Source organism: Silene latifolia, chromosome 1 (genome assembly GCF_048544455.1).
Source record: "Silene latifolia isolate original U9 population chromosome 1, ASM4854445v1, whole genome shotgun sequence".
Classification (NCBI taxonomy): domain Eukaryota; kingdom Viridiplantae; phylum Streptophyta; class Magnoliopsida; order Caryophyllales; family Caryophyllaceae; genus Silene; species Silene latifolia.
In genome coordinates, this window is record NC_133526.1 from 79,663,278 (window position 1) to 79,688,433 (window position 25,156).

The 25,156-nt window shown below is 42.0% G+C and overlaps 1 protein-coding gene and 1 non-coding gene across 2 annotated transcripts in view; both read left to right on the forward strand.

The window, feature by feature from the left end:
• LOC141649280 (uncharacterized) overlaps positions 1–25,156 on the forward strand; it is a 125,834-nt gene that overhangs the window by 89,677 nt on the left and 11,001 nt on the right. The window contains exon 3 of the mRNA XM_074457975.1: positions 16,814–16,952. Coding sequence (XP_074314076.1) covers positions 16,814–16,952 — 139 coding nt within the window. The remainder of the gene's footprint in view (positions 1–16,813; positions 16,953–25,156) is intronic.
• On the forward strand, positions 12,128–12,234 carry LOC141618456 (small nucleolar RNA R71). The gene has a single exon (XR_012531396.1). It is a non-coding gene; the product is annotated as a small nucleolar RNA R71 (small nucleolar RNA).

Here is a 25,156-nt window from a genome sequence, read left to right on the forward strand (position 1 = left end):
TCTACCCGACTGAAGAATGACGGATCCAACTTCGCGGGATCGGGAGGCGGCATTACGGAATGCTGCCGCTGCGGCGGGGAGCTCGGATATCTCGCTTGAGCCCATGCCGTTAAACCCCGGCCCCACGGCTGGAATTAACGAAATCAACGAGTATAACGATTTCGCTCTAGAAGTCAAAAGTGCGGTAAAGAACGTACTTATTTTTGCAATGGAACCCAATTTGCAGAAACGCTTCATAGCCCAAGGTGCAAACAAGATTTTCACCACGCTCACCAAGGAATTCTCGAAAGCACCGAGAATCGTGACCTATGAGCATACCACTCGCTTCTTTGATGCGAGACTCCAGAAGGGCCAACCGGTTAGCCCACACATTCTCGGCATGATTGAGAATGTCGAGAAACTGGAGACCTTTAACTGTAACATCAGCGAGAATATTGTTATCGACCGTATTCTTCACTCACTCCACGATGGTTATTCGCAATTCAGAGCGAATTACTATATGAATGATTTGAAGAAAACTCCCCATGAATTGCACTCCCTCCTCGTACAGACCGAGAAGGACATGAAGTTCAGTGGGAGCTCGAAACAAGATGTTCTCGTTGTGTCAAACAAAGGGAAAGGTAAGGGCAAAGCTCCGGCAAACCTAACGTGAGGCAAGGCGAAGTTCAAGAAGTCGGGTTCAGGTAAGAGTGGTCCTGGTGAGGCGAGCAACTCATCGGGCATGACAAAGAGCAAGAGTGAAAACATGGAATGCCATCATTGCCACAAGACTGGGCATTGGAGACGCACATGTCCTGTTTATCATGAGGACTTAAAGGCCGGTCGTGTTAAACCTGTTGGTATGTCTTCTCTCTCTTCTATTTTTATTCATATGATTGAGATTAACCACGCAAGTTACGGAACTTGGGTACTTGATACTGGTTGTGGTTCTCATCTGTGTAATCATGTGCGGGGGCTCAAAACATCGAACCCCTCGTAAAGGGTGAGGTGGACCTGCGTGTTGGGAATGGAGCAAGAGTAGCCGCCATCTCCAAGGGGACATATGTGATCCGACTTCCTAGCGGATTTGAGTTGTCTTTATTTGACTGCTATTATGTTCCTAGTCTTTCCAAAAACATTATTTCGTTTTGCGCTTGATAAACTTGGTTTTTCATTTGTAATAGAAAACAATGCTTGCATTTTCTCATTACACGATATGATTTACTAAAGGCGCTCCATGAACGGAATTTATGTTTTAGATCCGACCACGGAAATATTACACGTAATGAATAAAAAGTTAAAGGTTGGTGACAAAGATCAAACGTATCTATGGCACTGCCGTATGGGACACATTAATGAGAAACGCGTTAAACAGCTCATCAAACATGGAGCTATCTCGGCCTTTGATTTTCAATCATTTGGCACGTGTGAATCATGTCTCATCGGTAAGATGACTCGGATTTCCTTCAAAGGTGTTGGAATGCGCGCTGCCGACCTATTAGGGCTCATACACACGGATGTATGTGGTCCTATGTCAATCACCGCACGAGAAGGCTATAGGTATTTCATCACTTTCACGGACGATTTGAGTAGATATGGCTATGTCTACTTAATGAAGCACAAAAGTGAATCCTTTGAGAAATTTAAGGAATACCAAAATAGGGTACAGAACCTGTTGGGTAGAAAGATAATAACACTGCGTTCGGATCGTGGTGGCGAGTATCTTTCTCACGAGTTTGATCAACACCTGAAGGACTGTGGGATTGCCCTACGCTTAACTCCACCGAACACCTCACTGAATGGTGTGTCCGAACGGAGAAATCGAACACTACTTGATATGGTTCGATCCATGATGAGTCACACGGTTTTACCGATTCATTATGGGGTTATGCTCTTTTGTCACCGCTCTAATACTTAACAAGTCCGTCTAAAGTCATTTGACAAGACTCCATATGAACTATGGAAGGGAACGGTCCCTAACTTGTCCTTTATACGGGTTTGGGGCTGCGAGGCTTATGTCAAGTGGAGACCTGAAGATAAGCTCGGCCCGCGATCGGTCAAGACATACTTTATAGGTTATCCTAAAGGATCACGTGGTCATTACTTCTATTCGCCAACCGAACAACGCGTTTTTGTTGCGGCCAGTGCGACATTCTTAGAGAAGGATTTTCTCGAGAATGCAAAGAGTGATAGAACCTTCGACCTGTCGGAGATTCCAGAACCAAACACCGAGCAACCATTGGAGGAACCAATTCCTTCAATCCCGGCTGCGGTGAATATTCCTGAGGAACCTAGGAGGTCGGGAAGAGTCTCTATTCCTCCTCCCAGATACATCGGTATGGTCGAGGAACATGACATAGATGACATTCTACTCTTAACGAGTAGTGAACCCGCAACATATAAAGGTGCCATGACCAGTTCGACTCAAAGCTATGGCTTGAGGCCATGCAATCCGAGATGGACTCCATGTATGAGAACAACGTGTGGGATCTTGTTGACTTACCTGCTAAGGTTCGTCCCCTTCAATGCAAATGGCTTTACAAGATAAAGCATTCTGTGGAAGGTCAGCAAGATATCTACAAAGCACGACTAGTTGCTAAAGGTTTCACCCAAGTGCCAGGTTTGCACTACGATGAGATTTTTGCACCCGTAGTTATGCTGCGTTCCATTCGGATTATCTTAGCGATTGCCGCTTTTCATGACTATGAAATTTGGCAAATGGACGTGAAAACCGCCTTCTTAAACGGCTTTTTGGAGGAAGAGTTGTACATGGTACAACCCGAAGGTTTCATAGATCCTGAACATCCTAAGAAAGTATGCAAGCTTAAGCGTTCCATTTATGGACTTAAGCAAGCATCACGGAGTTGGAATCATCGCTTCGACCAAGTGATAAAAGAAAATGGATTTACTCGATCGGTCGAGGAACCATGTCTATATATCAAGTCGAGTGGGAGCAAGATTGTCTTCCTAATATTGTATGTTGACGACATACTCCTGATTGGGAATGACATACCTCTCTTAACTTCGGTGAAAGTATGGTTGAAGAACCATTTCCAGATGAAAGATCTGGGAGAGGCACAGAGAATTCTAGGCATCCGTATCTATCGAGATAGATCACGACGGATGCTATCTCTCAGTCAGGAGTCTTACATAGACAAAGTCCTAGAGAGATTCAGCATGACTAACTCCAAGAAGGGGTTTCTTCCTATGGCTCCAGGGGTGCATTTGAGCAAGTCTCAGGCACCAGAGACACCGGAAGAGAAAGAGCGCATGACACGGATTCCTTATGCTTCGGCTATAGGATCAATCATGTATGCCATGATATGCACACGTCCGGACGTGGCATATGCATTGAGTATGACAAGTCGATTCCAACAAAGAACCAGGTGAACCACATTGGTTGGTGTCAAGAACATTCTTAAGTACCTACGGAGGACTAAAGATTGGGCATTGACTTATGGAGGCTCTCAAACGCTATGCGCAACCGATTCTGCAGATGCTAGCTTCCAAACGGATCGAGATGACTCGAAATCTCGGTGCCGATTCGTTTTTACTCTTAATGGCGCTGCATCAGTGGAAGAGTTCGAAACAAATGTTACAGAGATTCTACGACTGAGTCCGAGTACTATGCCGCGTCTGAAGCTACGAAGGAAGCGATATGGATGCGTCAATTCTTACATGGGCTATCTCAGAGTGCCTAGTTCGAATGACCCGATCACCATCTATTGCGACAATAGTGGTGCCATCTTCCAAGCTAAGGAGCCAAAGTCTAGCAACAAGTCTAGACATGTACAACGGAAAGCTCATCTAATCCGGGATTACGTGGAGCAAAAGACGAGAGTGATAGAAAAGATTGCTAGAGATGATAACATAGCAGATCCTCTCACTAAAGCATTACGACAAGATAAGCATGAAGGGCACGTTAATTCCATGGGAATTAAACGTGTTCCTAAGTTGTAGTACTCTTTTATGGATTAGATTCATTCGCTTTTGTACTCTATACAACATCATCGTTTTGATATTTTATATATTTTGTTTTTCATGTGGAATTGTACGACAATTTTGAACACCACAAAGTGATCTGAACAAACATCATATCTTGTTAGTCCTTAATTGCCCACATGAGCCGATAACTCTGGCAATTATTCTGTGACGTTGGTTGATGGTGGGTTCAACGAGCCATAAGTCAACCGGTTGACCGACCAATCACGAGGCGATTTATACGGATATTTCGTAGGACACAATTGTGACATCGACGTGGAGTCCTAAATGTTTTATAACATTCGTTGCCCGGTCGTGGATAGGACTGCCATGGTGATCCTAAGAGTCGATTCTTTTGACTATCGACTGTCTCTTGAGACTAAGGCATTTTGGGTGACTTTGGTTTCTTTCTCACGGTCATCCGTAACAGGGGGCCAAGTAGATTTTTTCTGGGTCATTTCATGCCGTGCTTAGATCGGAAGGAGTCGAGTTGAAGGAAATATTCAGCCTTTATCAGTGCTCGATATTTCTCGGGGCCACTCGAGGAGTCAGAATCGAAATGCATGGCCATGCTCGGATACGGATTCGTTTTATCACTTAAGTTACTCTCTAGTCGGGGAAACCACTCTAGATACAGATCGATTGTAAAATACGACCTTTGTGGATCCAGATCTGCAAATTGTTTTACATTGAGTGGGAGAAATTTTAAATGAATATGAGAATCGGTTATCGCACCTACACTTGTTCGGACAAGTGGGAGTTTGTTGGAGCTTGTGTCCTCCGGTTAGTGCGGATAACGTCATTGCACATACACTTGTACGGACAAGTGGGAGCTTGTTGGGGTTGGTGTCCTTAACAATTAGTGCAAGGACTTATAAACCTCTAAAAGGATCAAAGGGCATACTTTTGGTATTATTATCAGTTGATCCACGTTTATCAATAACGGTTGGCTTGCTAGATAAGTTTGACGTTATTGTCATACAGATGGCGGTGATCAACTGGTCCCTAAAAGTCACACCTATAGGATACGTTCGAGAGATATGACGGTATGAAAATACTGTCATGTAGATGCCAAAATTGACTAACCAGTTAGTCCGAGTTATTTGACTAATAATTAGTCAAATATGTGATGTTGAGATATTATATTTAATACGGATTAAATATCATGGGCTAAAGGCGAATTAACCAGTAAATTCGTAAAATTAAATATACGTGATTTATATTTAATTAAATGTATATTAAAAATAATTATACAATGCTTTGTTTTGTCGGACACGCATTAATAATTCAGCTAACCCGTATTATTAGCTGATGCCTTAATTCCCGATAACCGATAACAGTTTATAATCAGACCACGTCATATACACTTAGCGAGTGATGGACCGGACCGCGAGTTTAAGTGAAGAGAAATTGAAAAGCCCATACGGGCTCCTCTCACTCGGTTTGGCCGAGAATCACCAAGACAAAAGGAGAACTTCCTCCTCTTGTCTAACCTAATTCATTCTTGCTAAAAATTTAGGGTTTCAAGAGCCTTCTTCTCTCGAAAAACCCGAGATCTCTCATCTCAACAAAACTCACAACAGTTCTCCCTATATTGCAAGGCAATCGGAGAACACTGTTCTAGCACAAGGGCATATCTCGGACAAAGTCTTGGGTGTAACGATTAGGAGGAAATCTGCTTTGATTTCTGTTCTTTACGCCGCAATTTAAAGGACCCGAGGTTGATTTCTATACACTTATCGTTTTCATTGTTTTTATCGTTTTATGACTATAAATTGCATGTTTAAATTTACGTTATAGTCCTGCAATTTAAGGGTAGTATACGGATATTAACCCACAGCTAGTAGCATATGACATGACAAGTCTCGAATTCTCTACAAAAGTAAAGGTCATGGATCGTCCCAAACTCGACCAAGTGGCTTGACAAAAGGCTTTTTGGGAATGAAATGCTCAAATATTTATTCACAACGGGTGGATATGACTAGTATTCAAAATTGTCCTCATTTCACTTTCACATTTAAAAATTTAAGATGGGGTTTGTCCCTTCCGGGCTAGTGTCCTTTGCTTTCGCCAATCGTTTATTAGGCAACCGGTTAACCTCTAGACAATAGCTTTTCGGGGTGATAGTTACTCTGTCTCTGGGCGGCCGAATTCACAACCGTATGGGGGCCCAATTCAATGGATCCCGCACCAAAGCACATCGAAGTGGTACGCCTCCATCAAAACAACTTAAATTTCTCAACTTTCAACAATTCACAACATTTGAGGTTTCCTTGGCATTACATTACTTCCACATGACAAAATTTCTTTGAAATGAGCACTTCAAGCTTATTGATAGTAAGTATTTTTGGGTTGCCTTACCACAAGGTCAAACAAGGTCACCTAGACAAGTTAACCAAGTCCACATCGCATCACGGGGTTGGATAGGTGACTCACATGCAAACTCTTGACTACGCCTTGGGTCATGGGTCAAAAGACACTAGTATGACACTATCTAGGGTGTTTTACAACCATTCTAGTAGGCAAAGTCTTAAGTTGAACAAGTATTTGTAATGGCTTAGTTGCTCTTGTCAAAGTTCCCAAATAGGCATTTTTCAAAACATTTCTAACATGCAACTACATGCCATGATGCAACTAATATAAACATCCTAATGCAAGTGATTCTATTAACTAATATGACATATAAACTAAATGCAAGTCCTAAGTTCACATTGTTATACCGCATCAATCAAAATAAAGCCACATAGTCATTAACATAAAGAGGAAAAAGGAGATTGGAAAGATCATACCATGCGGTCTTCAATATCCTCATGTCTCGGATGTGGCGTAGTCAATCAATGTGAACAAGGATAGAACAAACACAATATATACAAGACAATATATACAAGACTACAAAAAGGAAATAAACATGTTTTTGGGTTTTCAATTTTCAAATTTTTATGATTTTTGAGATTTTTCAATTTTTTTGGATTTTTGAATAAGAGTTAAATGTTAGAATTCCCATCCCCACACTAATATGGGCATTGTCCTCAATGGCTAAAATGATGGAAATTATGCAAAGATGATGCATGATTTCTATACTAAATGCAATCTATACTAAGCTACACTACATGATGCATGGTTTTGGTTATGACGGAGAGGATAATTTAGATTACCTCCCGTTGTGTATGCATTAACTTCCCCAAACCGAGTGAGACACTATTGTTAATGTCCAAGGATGGGTGTAGTTCATGCACACACTATGCTATGCATGAAACTAATTTGTCATTTTGGATTTTGAAAATGGGAACAATAAAATGAGAACACCTCAATGGTACCGAGGTGTGAGTTCTCTAATGGTGCTAGGACTACTCCAACAATGATCAAAATTATAATTAAAACAAAGAGAGAAATAGACAAACCATGAGAGGGTAGGAGTCTCCAAGGCTTGCTAATCTTCCATCATGATATCATCATCACTTCCCTCATTAGAAGTGGCCACATTGCCACTTCCCTTGTCATTTGCTTCTTCACTTTCTTCCTCATCTTCCTCATCATCATCTTCACCATCCTTTTCTTCTTCACTTGCTTCTTCCTCAATATTATCATCAACTTCTTCATCATTACCCACAACCTCATTGTCACCCAAAACGACCCTAGATGCACCCGGAAATAGGACTTCTCTATCCGCCCAACTAGGCAAAGGACAAGATGGATCAAGTAGTCCTTGCCTAGCTAAGTGTAGGAGGGGTGGATATTGAGCCAAGTAGGCATTTTTCCGATCTTCAAAGGCTTGCTTGTGCATTGCTTGCATGAGAAGAGTCACATAGTCTTTCCCAACTTCAACTCCTTCCGGCTTGAACTCTTCATACTCAAATGGGTAAGGTGGTATGACAATGGAAGAGGAGGGCATTTCAAGATCACCCTTTTGTTGTGGAATGATATACTCGGCCTCTTTAGAAAGGGGAAGTAGATAATTGGTCCGGTGGACACTTAGGCGACAAATCTTTGAAGGCAAGGTGAACGATCTAGCTTCACTAGTGAGCCATCCATACTTAGTGTCAAGGGGGTTATGGGCATATCAACAAGATGGCCACCCTCCTTTGCTTTGTACTTGTTATCCTTATTGAAGTTAGGATCAAAGTGCTTGGCTAGGATAGTGACTAGGCCGCCGTTGACAATAACGGTTGTGCCCTTCTTCCCACAATCAATGTTGAGCCAACTATCTACCAAGAGCCTCAAAGAATTGTAAGGCTTGGTGTGTACTCTTCCGATGTTCAAAGCCGATTCAAGGAGAATAAAATAAAGTTTTGTGAAATGGTTGGTATCTTTCCTAGCAATTATGGTGTTACCCACGACCTTATGCCATACTCTTATGCCCGGATGGTGGACCAAAAGAGCACGACTCGCATGAAAATCCTCAAATTTCTTCCCGGAGATTGCCTCCCAAAGAGGTTCGGGGTCATACTTTCCATAATTCTTAAAATAACTTGGTTCATCACTAAGACCCAAAATTTCACTCAATTCCCTAAAGGTAATGCGTCTACTAACATTAGCTAGACGAAACTCGAGATTCTCCCTATTCTCAACTTTGGTGACTTTCAAAGAACTTAAAAATTCCAAGGTAAGGGAGGGGTATGTCAACTCCTTTGTTTCAAACAATTTCTTCAACCCCATGGCATTTAAAAAGGCTCTAGTTTGCTCAAGAACACCCAATTTTTCTAAGGTATCTTCACATATGAATTTGGTGGATTGTAATGACTTCATAGCAAACTTGACAAAGGTATTTCTATGGGTATCGGAAATAAAAGTTACCTCCGGATAATGCAAAAGTTGATCAATTACCGGAGTGGAAGGTGTTGTTGCTCCCATAGAAGGTTGTTGTTGTTGTTGCACTTCCAAGTTTGGTGTTGCTACCACCATAGCCAATGCTTTCTTTGTTTGAAGAGCCTTTTGCCTTTGTGAGAGTGCCTTAGCCTTTGGTGCCTTTGTTGCCTTTGTTGCTCCCTTAGTCCTTGCCATTGATGAACTAACCAAGAAAAGAATGAAAAATCTTCAATTTGTAGTGTACCCAAATCGATTTGAAGGTGAAAGGCTTTGCCTTTATGAAATCAAAAATCGACTCAAAGGTTGAAGATTTTGTGCTTGGTTTTGATTTTTGTTGAAGAAGGAGTGATTGATTTGTTGTTGGAAGGATGGTTTGATTTGTTTTTGGTGAATGTTGTTGAGGGTTTTTGTTTTTGTGATGGAGAGGATGAGGGTTTTGATGTTGTGGGTAGTGTTTATGAATGAATGAATTAATTAATGAAGGTGGGAGGGGTTTTAAAGAGACCGAAATTTTCGAATCTGCAGGGGCAATCCGTGCGGATTCTGCCCAATCCGTGTGGATTCTGCTCTTTCTGGGCTTTACAAAACTCGCCTAAAGACGGGCGGATTCTGATGAAGACCCTCGGATTTGCTGAACACGGGACGGGCGGATTCGCTTAAAGACGGACGGATTTCAGTCCAGAAAATTTTGCTTGTTTTCCTCAGCTGCAAAGACGGACGTCTTTTTTTCAAGACGGGCGTATTCTTCAAGACGGGCGGATTCTTTCTCAGGACGCCCGGATTCAGTCACAGTCAAGAATTTTCAAAATTCAGCTCAGTTAAGGACGGGCGTCTTTTCTGCAATACGCTCGGATTCTTTAAGACGGGCGGATTCTGTGGAATCCGCTCGGATTCTTCCCCTGTGTACACGGATTCAGTTCCATCCGTGCACAACGCATTTCCCTTATCATTCTTCCATTCTTTCTTCAAGTCTTGTGTTCTTCATTGTGGGGGCACTACTAAGGCATGGATAGCCTAGGCAATTGTCATCCCCATACTAAGGTAAAGCACTACACATCAATTGAAATTGTTAGTCCCTCCCTCACTTCTCTCAAACATGACAATCATTTTGATCAAAGTAAATAAAAATCCAAAGATGACAAAAATGTAATACAAGAATTGAAATGTAAGTTAGGGAGTTAGAAATATTTACAAGTGGTGGTTTAGGGAGGACTCCACCAAACTCTCATTCTTGATGAGATGTCAAGGGGGCATGTCCAAGGTGTTGTTGATGTTGCTCAACACCTTGAAAAAGTAATCGAAGGCTTGTTCATTATCATGGTAGAGGTCTTCAATAGACCTTGGCCTTTGTTGTTGGTCTTGATCGATGGCATTACCAATGTAGGGATTAAAACTCCCTTCAAATTCGTCGTCCCAAAGACCACAAACTTCATTAAGTTGATCATTGAAAATCTCTTGCTTAGACGGAGACAACTCTCCCAATTTCTTCTCTTGGCCAATGAGGCCATCCTCTTCTTCCTTGATTGATTTTGATGAGCTTTGCAAGCTCTCCATGTCACAATTCACTTGCTCTTTGAATGGAGCATCTTCAATTTTCTTCTTCCATTGGAGTTCCGATTTCTTCCTTTCATCCTTTCGGCTATAATGATCAATCATGAAACATGGTTCATGCAAACGAGGAGCTCTCATAGTCTTGTCAAGATTAAAAGTTATGCTTTCATCTCCCACTTCTAGAGTGAGCTCACCATGTTTCACATCAATTACCGCACCCGCGGTGTGTAGGAAAGGTCTTCCTAGGATGATTGGAATGTTGGAATCTTCCTCCATATCAACAATGACAAAGTCCACCGGGATGAAAAACTTCCCAATTCGCACGGGGACATCTTCCCATATCCCTAATGGTGTCTTCGTCGATCTATCGGCTATTTGGAGTGTGATATTGGTGCATTTAAGCTCTCCCATCCCCAACCTTTTACTCACCGAGTACGGCATGACACTCACACTAGCCCCTAGATCACATAAGGCTTTGTTGATCGTCGTGTCGCCAATGGTACACGGTATTGAGAAGCTTCCCGGATCCTTTAACTTTGGAGGTGAACTCCCTTGAAGTATTGCACTACTCACCTTAGTGAAGGCGATAGTCTCAAGCTTCCGGATCGACTTCTTCTTTGTGAGGATATCTTTCATGTATTTCGCATAGGCCGGCACGTGATTGATTAATTCCGTGAAAGGAATTGAGACTTTCAAATTCTTCACAATTTCCATGAACTTTCCAAGTTGATCATCAAATTTGGGCTTGGCTTGACGACTTGGAAAAGGAAGTCTAATCACAATGGGCTCCTTCTCCTTGGCCTTGTCTTCATTTTTCTTTGAACTTTCTTCTTTTGATGATTCTCCATCTTTGGAGTTTTGCACAATTTCTTCCTTTTCACTAGCTTCCACAACTTCATCCTCAACTTGCTTCTTCGGTGCTTCATACCTTGTACCACTTCTCAAGTGAATGGCACTAACCGTTTCATGTCTAGGGGGATTACTTTGAGGTGGTAATTGCCCCTTTTGTCTTTGTGAGCTTGAAGATGCTAGTTGAGTCAATTGTGTTTCCAACATCTTGGTGTGAGCTAGAATGTTGTTGATGGTGGTTTCCTTTGCTTGGCTATCTTTTTGCATTTGAGTGAAAAATTCTTGTTGATTCTTTTGCATTTGGAGGACCGCTTTTTGGACATCGAAACCTTGGTCATTTTGGTGATTGTATGGATTTTGATTTTGGTAACCTTGGTTTTGATTGTAAAAGGGTCTTTGATTTTGGTTTCTCATGGGTGGTGGAGTGTATGTTGTTTGAGGGTTTTGAACATTTTGGCTTTTGTATGAGAGATTTGGATGGAATTTGGTGTTTTCATTGTAAAAGTTGGAATAAGGGGTACCACTCTTGTATGCTTGGAAAGCATTCACTTGTTCATTTGTTCCCCTACATTCACCTTGGTCATGTCCCAAAGTTCCACATTTCTCACATATCCCACTTGGGATTGATGAGGATGCCGTCATGGAATTAACATGATGCTTTGATGATTTTGAGTTTTCCTCAAGTCTAGCCATAGCTTGTTCAAACTTCAAGTTGATTGTGTCAATTTGAGCACTAAGTTGAGCACCCAATTGAGTAACGGAGTCCACTTCATGCTTTCCTCCTCTAGTAGCCTTGCGAGGTCTACTATATTGTGAGTTATGGACCGCCACTTCCTCAATCTTGTTCCATGTTTGATTGTCATCAACCTCGGTGAACATTCCATTCGATCCCATATTGAGAATGTTCCTAGAATCTTCATATAAACCATTCCAAAATTGTTGTACCAAAAACAATTCGCTAAGTCCATGGTGAGGACATGAGCGACAAATTCCCTTAAACCGCTCCCAAGCTTCATACAAAGACTCTTCATCCCTTTGCTTAAAACCCGTAATTTGAGCTCTTAGCATGTTAGTCTTTTCCGGTGGGTAGAATTTTTTGTAGAAAGCTAGAGCTAACTTCTTCCAAGAATCTATTCCAAGGGTGGCCTTATCAAGTCCCTTCAACCATTGCTTCGCGGTGCCGATTAAAGAAAAAGGAAATAAGACCCATCTAATTTGGTCTTGAGTCACGCCCGTTTGAGAGATAGCATCACAATAGTCGCAAAAGGTTTCCATATGAGAATGAGGGTCCTCACTAGGCATCCCCCCAAATTGGCTCCTCTCAACTAATTGGATGAAGGCGGACTTGGCAATAAAATTTCCGGTTAGATGTTGCGGCGTAGGAGTACCATTTGGTAGATTCTCCTCGGTGGGTACGGAGTGTGACGAGAATTTTGGCATTGTAGGTGGATTTTGTGGGGTATTGTGTAATGGGTTCTCTTCTCCTTCTATTGCGAAAGGATTGACAAACTCACTAGTGGGTTGAACAACTTCACTAATACCTCGTAAATTCCTCCTAACAAGTCTCCTATTGTTCGTCAAGGTTCTTTCGATTTCACGGTCAAAAGGTAACAAATCACCTTGTAACCTTCTAGACATGCAAAATATCAAACAACTCGAAAACAATTAGAACAAACCTTGAGGAGTTTTACTTCCCCAAGGCGAAGAAAGACACGACTAATAACAATAAAAAGAAATCTAAATCAAGTAAACACCGTCCCCGGCAACGACGCCATTTTTGATGCGAGTCCGCTTAGTGTTCACAAATTAAGATGTGGTCGTTGGGTCACGGTCGAATCAAAACACAATTTATAGCTTCACAAACAACTCTACAATTAGTAAAGAGGCAAGTAAAGGTCGGATCCCAAGGGACGGGTATTGAAATGAGATTTCTATTGCAACTAGTGGTGTCTAAGGGGTGTCACAAATTGGGTTGATGTAGAAGGTCACTAAACTAAAATAGCAATGAAAATAAACAAGCAAGATGAATTAAAGGGGTGTAAACAATTGATTAAAGGCACTAGGGTGTCATGGGATCATAGGGGAATCATGGGATATGATCATACAAACATGTTCTCAAATTATAAGTAAGCAATTATTGTTGTGATGGATTGAGTTGGGCTATATCTTACAATCCTAGGAAAGTTTTGGTCCCGGAGCCGAATCGATTAGATTGTACAACACCTACAAGTCGACTTAATCTTCCCTACTCAACAACATGCATGGTCTAATGAGACTCGAGTTGGGTTATGTCTTACAAGTCTCATTGAAAAGATAGAAGATGATAGTAAATGCAAGGATTCATAGGCTTAGCATTTCATCAAATATAACATGTGCATGAGTTGAGATCAAAACAAGCAAGCAAATAAAACATGAAAGCATATTAATTTAAGCATGAATCATTCCCCATGTTGGTTTCCCCTAATCACCCATTAACCCTAGCTAAGAGACTACTCACTCATTATCATGTTGATCATGCTAGCAAGGTTGTCAATCATACCAACAATATGAAACATGATGAATAAATGAAAGTAATTAGCAATAATTAAAAAGGGATTAAGAGATTATACCTACTAATGATTCCAATAACAAAGCAAGAATAAAAGAAGTACTTGAATGCTTAATTGAGAGGTTGTCAATCTCCCAACAATAACCCAAATAATCTTCAATTACCCAAAATAGAGGATGAACAAAAGAGATATTAAAGAACCAAAACTTGGATTAATACTTGATTAATACTTGATTACAATATTAAAGAGAGATTTGATTGATATTAACTACACTAATTATTGATAAGAAGAACATGCTCCTCTAATTAGACTAATGGGGTATTTATAGTGGAAATTAGGGAGGATGCATTAGGGTTAACTAAGGGCTAAACTAGTAATTACACTTTTTAGATTGAGCAAGGAGGAGCCGGTATTTTTCGAGAGAAGGGCTTCTTTCTTCGTAGCTTGGAGAAGACAATCCGTCTTTGTCTTTGGAATCCGGGCGGAATAAGGTCGGGACGGGCGGATTCTGGCGTTGGAATCCGAGCGGATTCAGGGGAATCCGGTCGGATTGTGGAGGTGGAATCCGAGCGGAATAGGCAAAGCCGCTCGGATTGTGCTGATGCGGGACGGACGGATTGGTGACAATCCGCTCGGATTATCACTCAGCAACCTATCTTCTTCTTTTCTTCCCTTTTCTTCATAAATTCCTTGGGGATTTCCTTGGGGACTCAAGGATCCTTTCTCAACATTGCTCTTCTACTATAATATGTACAAAGGCCTTCTAATCTTGTCTCTCCTTGATGCTTGGTCATTGAATTCGATCAATTTAGTCTCGTTTTGCCATGAAAATGCAAGATTCTTACTCCTTTCCTACCAAGGGATCAAAATCTCAAAGAATATGCAAAACAAAGAACTAAAGATAAGAAATGACCCAAATAAGCACTAAAAAGCATGGGAACAAGGCTAATTCGGGGGCTAAATATGCGCTAATTATGGTCACATCAGTTTGACAAAGCTGAGTTGTACCAACATGACTGTCCAGATGGCCGACCGTAGTTTATCACGGCCACTAGGTGTAGTAGAAGACGTACCTGTTCAGATTGGGAAGTTCTTTATTCCCGTCGATTTTGTTGTCTTAGACATCCCCGAAGATTCACACACCCCTATTATTTTAAGGACACCATTTCTGTCCACTGCCCGTGCAGTAATAGACGTCGGGGGGAAGACTTTGACCTTTCAGGTAGGGGACGAGGAGCTAATTTTTCATCAGTCTAAGTTCCGGAGAGCTCCCATGCAAGCCCAGCCTTGCAATGCTCTCTCTTCTATTGATCCTAGTATTGACACTCCAAATGAAAATTTGGAGAATTGTGCCGCTATTGTTAACCCTCCGCCTCAGACTGAGAGCAAAAAGGAGGAAAGTTCGTCTGTTTTCCTTGCTTTAGGTACAGATGAAAGCAAAGGGGAAGCTGTCAAAGGACATGGTGCAATCATTATCAATCAAACTGGAGATGTTGACGCTAAAGCTGGTGATAAAGGAGCAAGGACGAGGAAGGTTCACGCTTATGTGGATGTGAACTACTCCCCTCCTACCGTTTCAAGTGATTACTCATGCTCATGGAAGTTGAAGAGGACAGTGAATGTTGCTGAGGTGACGTCCTCCAGTCAGAAGCCCACCAAGGGGCTACTGAAATTTGATGGGAATTAAACGGGGAAATGCCCCGTGTAAGACTTTGTAATAGATAATTTTTGAATTTCTTTTGAATTTGTTTTATTGCGTTTTAATTAGGACAATTAGTTTTAGACAGTTTTTAGCATAAACGTAAGACTATAGACTGTGCTTTTGCGTATTTGGTATTTTGGGAAATTTTTGAATGTGTTTTTATGCAGGTTTGGGGAAGTTTCACGCAATTCAAGAAGCTTACGCGAGAAAAGTCCTCGATCGAGTACTTTTTGTACTCGATCGAGTGAAAATATGCTCGATCGAGCACCTCTTCCAGTCGATCGAGCAAAGCAATAAGCTGGACTAGTCGATCGAGTAAAATTTACTCGAGCGAGCAACAGGAACATCAAAAGCCCTCGATCGTGTAGTTTAAAACCACTCGATCGAGTAGAATGAACAGGACACGGGAGTTTTTCTATCTTAAACTCTTTATTTCCTATTTCTAATTCATTTTGTCCCTAATTTCCGTCTAACCCCTCCCTTTTGTGATCAATTTCATCCCCAAATCCCATAATTTCTTGCCCAATCTCCAAATCCGCTACCTACAATCTGTTTCTTGCTAATTGATCTTCAAAAGCCCTTTGATTTCCCCTTTATTGGTGTTGATTTATACGGTTTTAAAAGGGTTTTAAGGTTTGCGGTTTTGAGCTCGAAAATCGCTTGTTTTTGCTTGATTTTCGAAGATTAATTGCATATTGTAGGATTCTTATCATCAAGTAAGTGTTTCCTTCACCTTCTTTGCATTTTAATTTCGACTATTTGGAATTTTGTGAGGTGAAAGTCGAATTTAGGGTTTGTATATCCATTGTTGGTCGATTTTTCGATTTTAATTGAGTTTATTGCCCTTATTCTTCTTGCTTGATGATCATAATTCCCCTTCCTCGCTGTTTTGCATGTTTAGTTCGATTTTCACATGGATTTTTGCGATTTGGGTGCTGGACTGTCGATTTTTCGACTGTCAATTGGTGAATGCTGCTGTTTTTCTATCTAAATTAGCTTCTTTGTCGCTTAATTGCTGCTATTTAGACTGTTATCACACCCCGTAGATGCCTATCATGTTTCCATTCAAATTTTGTGCAAAATTCTTGCGATTAGGGATGCCTTAGTCGACTTTTTCGACTGTCAGACGATTATATGCTGCTCTGTTTATTTAACCTCAGCATTGCTGATGTGCTGCTTTTGTTAACTGTTTTTCCCGTCCTCTATCACCATTTGCATGCTGTAGTTCAGAATTTCCGAGGATTGTTGGGATTTGTATGCTGTAAGATCGAAATTTTCGATTTGGCGGGGGGAGTGTTTATGGTTTCACATCTTTGTCACATGCTTTGGTTTTACGTGTTGTTTAGCCACGGTTAGCAGCTATTTTCTCATGATACTTCTTAAATTCTGTTTGCAGGATGGATTCCAGTTCCTTACCATCCACTAGTTCATCCTCCAGTCCATCTTCGAGTGAGACAGTGGCCCCTGCTGTTGCCACTGTCTCTACTTTAGTGACCACTGCAGCCCCAGTTTTCCTTGTTTTAGCTGCAGGGATGGTCTTTGCTCCACTAGCTCACCAAAGCCCGATTCAGTGCCACTTCCACTACGGTCACCACCACATTGCTAGCAGCACTTTGCTAGTTCCTCTTCGATGGTGACCACAGGGAGCCACTACGTGTACGCCGGCCTCTACTTCGCACTGTGGGCGGACTCACTGCGATTCTGGTGCCTTCGAGTCGCTTTGGTTCCTTACACGATCCGAGAGCGGGCCGCGCCTTGCGTTCCGAGATCGAGGCCGGGTCGTAGATCTCGAGCTACGCCAGCTCCTATTGCCTCTACTCCCGCTCCTAGCACTTCCACAGTGCTTTTCGCTTCTACTTCACCCGCTCCGTCTACTTCTGAGACAGTTACAGTCCGAGGGGACACTTCCCTCGACTCCCACCCAGACTACCCACAGGTATTATTCATCAACGCTGTCCATCGTACGAAATTATTTAGCTTGGTCAAGTGTGTACATGTGCCTTCCCGATTTTTGGATAAATCGGCATTAGAGAAACTCGGTATTTACGAGTCAGTTTGTACTTTACTACGGGGCACGGGGATGCCTGGCCTCATTACCATGAGGGGCCGTACCTTCTTAGAGCTGAGCCTTGAGTTTCTCAGCTCTTTTACCTTCTCCTCAGGAGCATACGATACTGACCCCGACTGTTTGTCAGTCTCCTTCCGGTTGTTTAACCGGACTTTTCCGATGCCTCTAGCGGAGTTTGGTAGGTTACTTGACCTTACCTCCTCGGGTGTGACGTCAGACTCGAGAAAGGTTTACCGTCAGGTTTGGCGGTGCCTGGCCCAGACCTGTTTCCAGGAGCGTAAGCTCCACCAGGTCCACCATCCCCCCGTTCGTTGTTTTCTTAAACTGATGGGGAGCTCTATTTTCGGCCGAAAGGAGCCGAACAAAACTACCAACACCGAGCTCTCCATCCTGGGCGGTTATCTGAATGTCGACTGTGAAGGTCCTTTTACCTTCAACATTGCCTACCTCACCGCCCAGTACCTCCACGACCAGGGGAAGAAGGAGGCGGGAACCATTGCCTGCGGTGGCATAGCCACCATTCTTGCCCATCGCCTTTTCCCCACTTGGCCTCGTGACCTGCAGTACCTCGAGGGAGAGAGGTCACTGAGTCTGGCTGCCATGCTCGCTCAGCATTGGCTTACCCCAGACTACCAGACTTGGAAGATTGACGGCTCCTTGTCTGTTGACTTACCTTGCGACAGTCTCCCCCGTCTTGAGCCCTTACCTACTGTGGTAAAGGGCCACCGTCTGCCTGCTTTTCCTCTACTTCACCTTCCACTTCGACCATCTCCTGATGTACCCGCCGCCAAAAAGCGGCGAGTTGAGACTGGAGAGGGGTTCACACCCTCCGGGAGTACCCAGCCTTCCACGGCTACTCCTGATCCGACCCCTACTCCCACTACTACTACCACTCCTACTCCTACTCTTGCTCCACCTCCCACTGACCAGACACAGACTGAGCCGGTCTTCCCGGCTACTTTTAGACCACCTCCTCCCTTTGTAGCGCCCGCGGTCCCGGGCCAAGGGGGCGCAGTTTACGGTTTGTTGATCGAGCTTGCAGAGCGTCAGGCTCGTATGGAGAGGGACTTAGCTTTGACCCTACACCCTCTGTACGAGTACCACTTGCGGCGACACAGACCGATCCCGGAGAGTTGGCCACACCCTTCCTTCTTCCAAGACCCACCGAGGGGTACCGTCGTCGAGAGGAGGAGGAGGAGGACGAGGACCCCGAGGTTGCTGTGGAGAGAGCTCGCTCTGAGGAGCGGAGGAGGCGAGAGGAGGAGGAGGACCCGGAGTACAAGGTGGATGGAGACGACGACGACGACGAGTAGCTACTGGTCTACTCACTTCCCCAGTTTTCTGGCTGGTTTGGGGAAGTTCATATTTTGTATGTATCTCTTACTCTTTTATTTTGTCTCCTTTATTTTATTATTTTTATTTTCTTGGTTGTATATTCTCGTTCCCCTGTGTATATCTGCTGGTGTATGCTGGAGGACAACGAGGGCGTTGTCCGTTTTGGTTTGGGGAGGGTATTGCATCCTTTTGAGTCTGCATCTGCATTTGTTTTGCATCCACGTTTATTTTTCAGCCTTGCATCGTTTTATTTCATTGAAAAATCCAAAAAAAATTGAAAAATTTCAAAAAAATATTCACGTTTATTTCTGCATATAGGTTGAGTCGGAACGGTAGATTCCCATGATGACAATGCACTATAACTTGTCTTTTTGCTTGAGCCTTGCACTTTTATTGATAGTTATTAGCTTTGTCATACGCATAGTCTACGAATTTCTGTTCAAATATAGCTGACTGTTTAGACTTGACCGATAAATTGGCAAACTTCTTAAAAATTCTGAGTCTTTGAGCCATAACTGGTGACATTCATGACCAGTTCATTAGGAATTGAGAGTAGTACTCCTTGCATAGCATGTTCATCATTTTGCACATTCATGACATTCAATTTCTTGTTAAATGCACATATTCGGGTTTGTGGTTGGTGTCACATGCAGGGAGGTGTTTGCAAATTCCCCTTTCCTTATACTTTTCACCCATTTAGCTCCAAATTAGCCAAAACTTGCCTTTTTGACCCATTAGCTACATTCCAAATTAAGCCTGCCTAGTCAAGCTAGTTTAGTATGGTCTTTTGTGGTATGAGTTTTCGTCTGCAGTTTGGCCGTATCCCTTTTGTACGGAGTTGTTGGAAAGTTGAGGAGAAGTAGAAAGAAAGAAAAAAAAAGTATTGAAAAAGAAAAAAAAGAGAAAACGTGAAAGAAAAAGAAAAAAAAAGAAAAAAAAAAAGAAAGAAGGCTGGAACGTGTAAGAAAAGAAAAAAGAGAGGATGTGAAAATGGAGGAAACAGACGTGCTCCTCTTGTCTGAGTTGAGAAGATGTTCGAAGATGTACAATCGAAAAGTTGTTGTTTTGTTTCAATTAGTTATTTCAGACGGTGTTTAAAAAAAGGGAAGTTTGTGACCGTCTGACTCCTCCGTTCTATCCCATATTTTTTTGGGGAGATTGTGTTTTGAGTCTAGTGAGTTTTGTGCCAAATGAAGGGCACCTGTACTTAGTCTTTTAGTCAGTTGAGATTCGGATGGTTTCATTATGGTCCTGTTAGGAACTAGCTTGACGCTTTTACCTCCGCATTTCCATAACATGTTTTGCCTTTCTCACCTGAACCTCACTATTCCCAAATCATTTGCAAACCCTCGGCTATGACGGACATTATGGGTTGGAATGTGTGCATTAGTACTTGAATTGTCTTTTATTTTTGTTGCATGCATGCTATGTAGGTCGCAGTTAGGTGAGTGACTGCCTTTCCTCTTTTACATATAACATTCACCCTTTGCTTCATGAGAGAAGAGTGACCACGAGAGAGTCCGATTTGTTGGTCTTGCAAGGTCCAAAGGTTGGCTATATTTCTGAACAGCTTATAATTCGTTTGCTTATTGACTGCTTAGCTTTAACTGTTAATTTTTGTTGCATTAAATTGGTTCAAGTAGACAAGCTAAGCTAGCTCTGAGTTATTTTTCCGTTCCATTAGTGTATAGTTTTGAGTTTACTCGAGGACGAGTAAAGGTTCGGTTTGGGGAGATTTGATACGTGCCCAATGTATAGTCTTTTTAGCCTATTTCAGCACGTATTTCTATGCATTTTCATATTGTTTTTATGGTATTTTGCCCCGAATTGGCTACTTTGGTTCGTTTTGTCCATTTTGTAGAAATGAACGCGAAAGTAGTGGAATCGTACCCTTTTTCGTCCTTTTTTGCATGCATTTAGAGGATACGGGATTTTCCTGAGTGAGATACTGTGTTTGGAAGCGTCGTGGCACGCAATACGAGGCACTTAGACGCGGACTTGAGCTGAAATGAAGATATAGTTACTCGATCGAGCAGTTTACCACTCGATCGAGTGGTTTTTACTTCCTCTGATGATCGATCGAGTGGTTTTTCACTCGACCCTTAGCTTGCACAAAGACCAAGTCCTCGATCGAGTAACTTTCCAGTCGATCGAGCTGTTTTGGCTAAAGAGTTGGTCGATCGAGTGGTTTTAATCCACTCGATCGAGTGGTTTTGATGGTTTTGGGCTTTAATCAGCCCGCGTGATGTTTTATTTCGCTAAACTTATTTTCTTTTGCTATTTAAGCACGCTTTACTAGGTTAATTAGGATCATCTTTTATATTATCAAACACTCTACTGTAAACCTTAGAACGTTGCTTTTCTTCCTCTACTGTTACTTTATTTCGGGATTGCTTTTACTCGGATTTTGTGTTCTTTACGCCGGATTCGCATTGATTGTAATTCCTTCTCTTCCTTTAATAATAATTAATCATTTGGTTACTTTAATTTTTCTTGTTTGTGTCATTATTTCCTTTGCCCTAATTTTCTTTATTGCAATTTATTGTTTATTTATAATGTTTTCTGCTGGGAATTTAATTGCTGTTAGTTTAATCACCGATATGAGTAGCTAAACCCCCTTCATGTTGGGATTAGGGGATCTGCGGTAGAAATGCGACGATGTAGTGAATGAATTAGACGAATTGATTACAAGACTCTTTCACTATAGCAATTTAATTGTATTTATTCGATTTAGTTGAGTGCACGCTTCTATATCACCCTTTAATCTGGCTAAAATTAATCCTGGATCGAAAGATTGGACTAAATAGGCCTGCTATAAACATTAGACTACCCTAATGAGGATGAAAGTTAAGTTAGTGGTATTTTAGGATAGGAAGTGGACCGAAAGGACCTTTCAACATCCGTCTCACATTAGTTCGTCTGAATCATTTACAGCTGAGTCGCAGGACTACCGTAGTGAACCGAATTCCCGACATGTCCCTCTCCTCTTGATAGTTCAATCATATTTTATTGCCTTTACTGCTCTTTAGTTTATTTCTCTTCTTTTCAAACTTCGTAATTTAGAACCAAATTCAAACAACCCCCCATTTGTTACCGTAGGATTAGAATTAGACAGCTATAATTACATTACCTCCCTGTGGATTCGATACTCGACTGCCTCTACTACATTTTAGTTGAGACCGTTAGGTTTTATCTTTGATAGGGTTGTGATAGCCGTGTCACCTAGTAAATATCTCAAGTGGAGTATTGAAATTATAGCGCCTCATCCCCCGAATATTCAAATAGGACTCAAGAAAATTTAAATCAATGAGAGTACATCTATCTTGTTCGTACCTCCCATTGATGGTACCAGCTACAAAGCGCTCGATGATTCGAATCACCGGATGTTGGATGGCGAAAGTGTAGCATTGCTTTAAACCGGTAAAATTCCTCCCGGAAATAGCCCTCCAAAGTAGGTCCACATCAAAATTATCGGGTTTATCGGTATAGTTGGTGGGCACTTCAAGACCGAAAATGTAGGCAAATTGATCAAGAGAAAGACTATGGTCTAGGTTGCACAACCTAAATTCCATGCCCACGGTTGTACGGGTATTCGTTAAAATGCGAAGGCTACTCAAAAATTCAAGGGTGAGACTAAGGTACGTCTCCTCATGGGCATGGAAATGTTTTCCAATCCCAAGGCCATTAAAGAACATCTCGGTAGGGTACCTTATCTTAAGGATTTCCAACACCCTAGTATCTATGAATTGAGTGGGTTCATAGTTCTTACCTAGCAATTTGACAAAGTTCTTGCGGTGGTCATCGGATTCAAAAAGCACCTCTTGGAAGTACTCAAGTTATTCAATCCCTCCTCTCATTAAGGGACGGAAGTTCCTTGGTAGCGCTACTTCTCGCGGAGTTGAGGAGGATGATCCCTTGCGCTTCCTTCCGGTGGATTCAACCAACTTCTTGGCCTTGCCTTTGAGGTTCATCATTTTGGAATTGAGGAAATGTGGGTTTTTTTTGTTGGCTTTTGATGTGAGGGGAGTGTTTTTGAGGAAGGAGATGAGTGTTTTAGGGTTTGATAAGGTGAAGAAATGAGGGAGAAAGGGGGTGATTTTATAGAAGAAGAAGAGAATCCGGGCGGATAAGGGTGGGGCCTGTCCGGTTTATCCGAGAAAAAGAGGACAATCCGAGCGTCTTTGCTGCGGGACGGGCGTCTCGTGCTTTTAGAAGACGGGCGTCTTCCCACAAATCCGGGCGGATTCTAATGCAGGGATTCTGCTAAGCTGAGAGCAGGAAGGAGACGGGCGTCTTCTGGTATGGGACGGGCGTCTTGCTCTGGACGGGCGGATTTTCAGAAATCCGCTCGGATTTCCTGGCAGCTCAAAATCTCGTTTCAGATGACATTTAGGACGGGCGTCCCGTGATGAATCCGAGCGTCTTTTCGAAGGACGGGCGTCTTGGGTTGAATCCGCCCGTCTTCTTTCACAGCATCCTACCAGTTATGCGACGGGGGCCTGGCGGGCGTCTTGGGTTCCGGACGGGCGTCTTCAGCTCCCTTTCTTCTTTTTCTTTCTTTTCCTTGCAATGTCATACCCTTTCACCGATTTGCTATTCCTCCTTATCTTTTTGTACAATGTGCTTCAATAAAAATGTAAGATGACTCTCTCTCTCTCACCGCTCTCATGCAAGAAATTAAATGCGAATTCAATAATGTACAATATTATACAAAGTAAAAGGGTCTAGGAAATATCATACAAATGGTGGTTTGAGATAGGACTCCACCAAACTAGTTTAAATTATAAAAATTCTTATCCATAGAGCTCAAGGCTCTTAATAAGAGATCAAAAGCTTGTGAACAAGCTCCAAATAAGCATAAGTATGGTTTGCTTAACTTCAAGACGAAGCTTGGCCAAGGAAATTTGTCATTCATTCTTGCTTTCTTCCTCTTCTTGGCACTTGTATACTTTCGATGCTTCAAACCAATTAGCCCATGATTCTTGTCAACATAAGGTAGGAAGTATGATTCATGGTTGTTTGGAAACTTCCACTCACTACCTTCTTCTTCAATTTTGGTGATGATGATAGCATTTGAATTATTCAATCCCTCAAGAGTAGAAGGAGAATTCTCATGACCTTGATGATCGAGTTCCTCAGAAGTTGACATTGTGGGTGCCAAATTTCCACAAGTAGCTTCACGAGCAATCTTCTCTTTGAGCTTTTTCACCAAGTAGCTCTTGTATGATGCCTTGACCTTTTGAAGAAGGTCCACCATATCCTCTTCAATGATCATTGGCTCCATAATGGGTGTCAAGTGGTCTTCATGAGGAATAGGGGAAGGACGTTCTTCTTCATGATAGGGTATCTCAAATGTCTCAAGGCACTACTACAAATGAGCACTTGGGCCACGGCTAAATTCGTGGCGCAAGTGTTAAATTTCCGTGGCTAAATCATTTGGCCACGGGAATACCTTTCGTGACGCAAGTGGCCGTGGCAAAGAGATAGCCACGGGAAAAACAAGAACGTGGCTATTATTAAATTTTTGGCCACGGATTCTCTCGTGGCTAATAACTCCCGTGGCCAAAAAATTTTCCGTGGCCAAAAAATAATTCCCGTGGCAAAAAATATATATGAAAATTAAATAAATAAAAAGTTAAATAAATTTTTTGTTTCACGATCGATATTTTATCATATATGGAATCGTGACAATTCCGGTACTGGTTTCGCTAGTTAACTCGATTCATTTGAACGTTCTTTGGTTTCACCGGTCATGCATTCGCGCGCATCAAAGAGGCTTCCCAGGAGGTCACCCATCCCAGCACTACTCTCACCTGAGCACGCTTAACTGTAGAGTTCTTTTGATGTGCTACCGAAACTGAAAGTTAACTTTGTTGATATAATTAGTAATTTATCATATATGGAATCGTGACAATTTTTTTTCTTTCAAAATTTACCTTTAGTACTATTTAATTACAAAAATGTTACATGATTTACGAATTTTTGCGGGAAAAACATTATTTTGGCCAAAACAATCAAATTTTCGATGTTACCCTCCCGACTAATGATTTTGACGTCATTTTTTTGCCCAAGTTAGCAAAACCATTTTCTCTAAAAAGTAAATTTAACAGTGTTTTCCTAATATTTTTTTATTTCTTTAGTTTATCGACATTCTTATTTTCACTTCTCTTCTACTCATTTTTTCGTATATTTTTTTACGCAAATGCTATTGTATGACCGCCGTACCTACGATATGAAAAATTAAGCATTTTTTGGTAAAATAATAACCACTTTTTATAACTTAAGGTCTCCCCCCCCCCCCCCCAAATTGGTCACTATTAACCAAAAAGTAGTCAC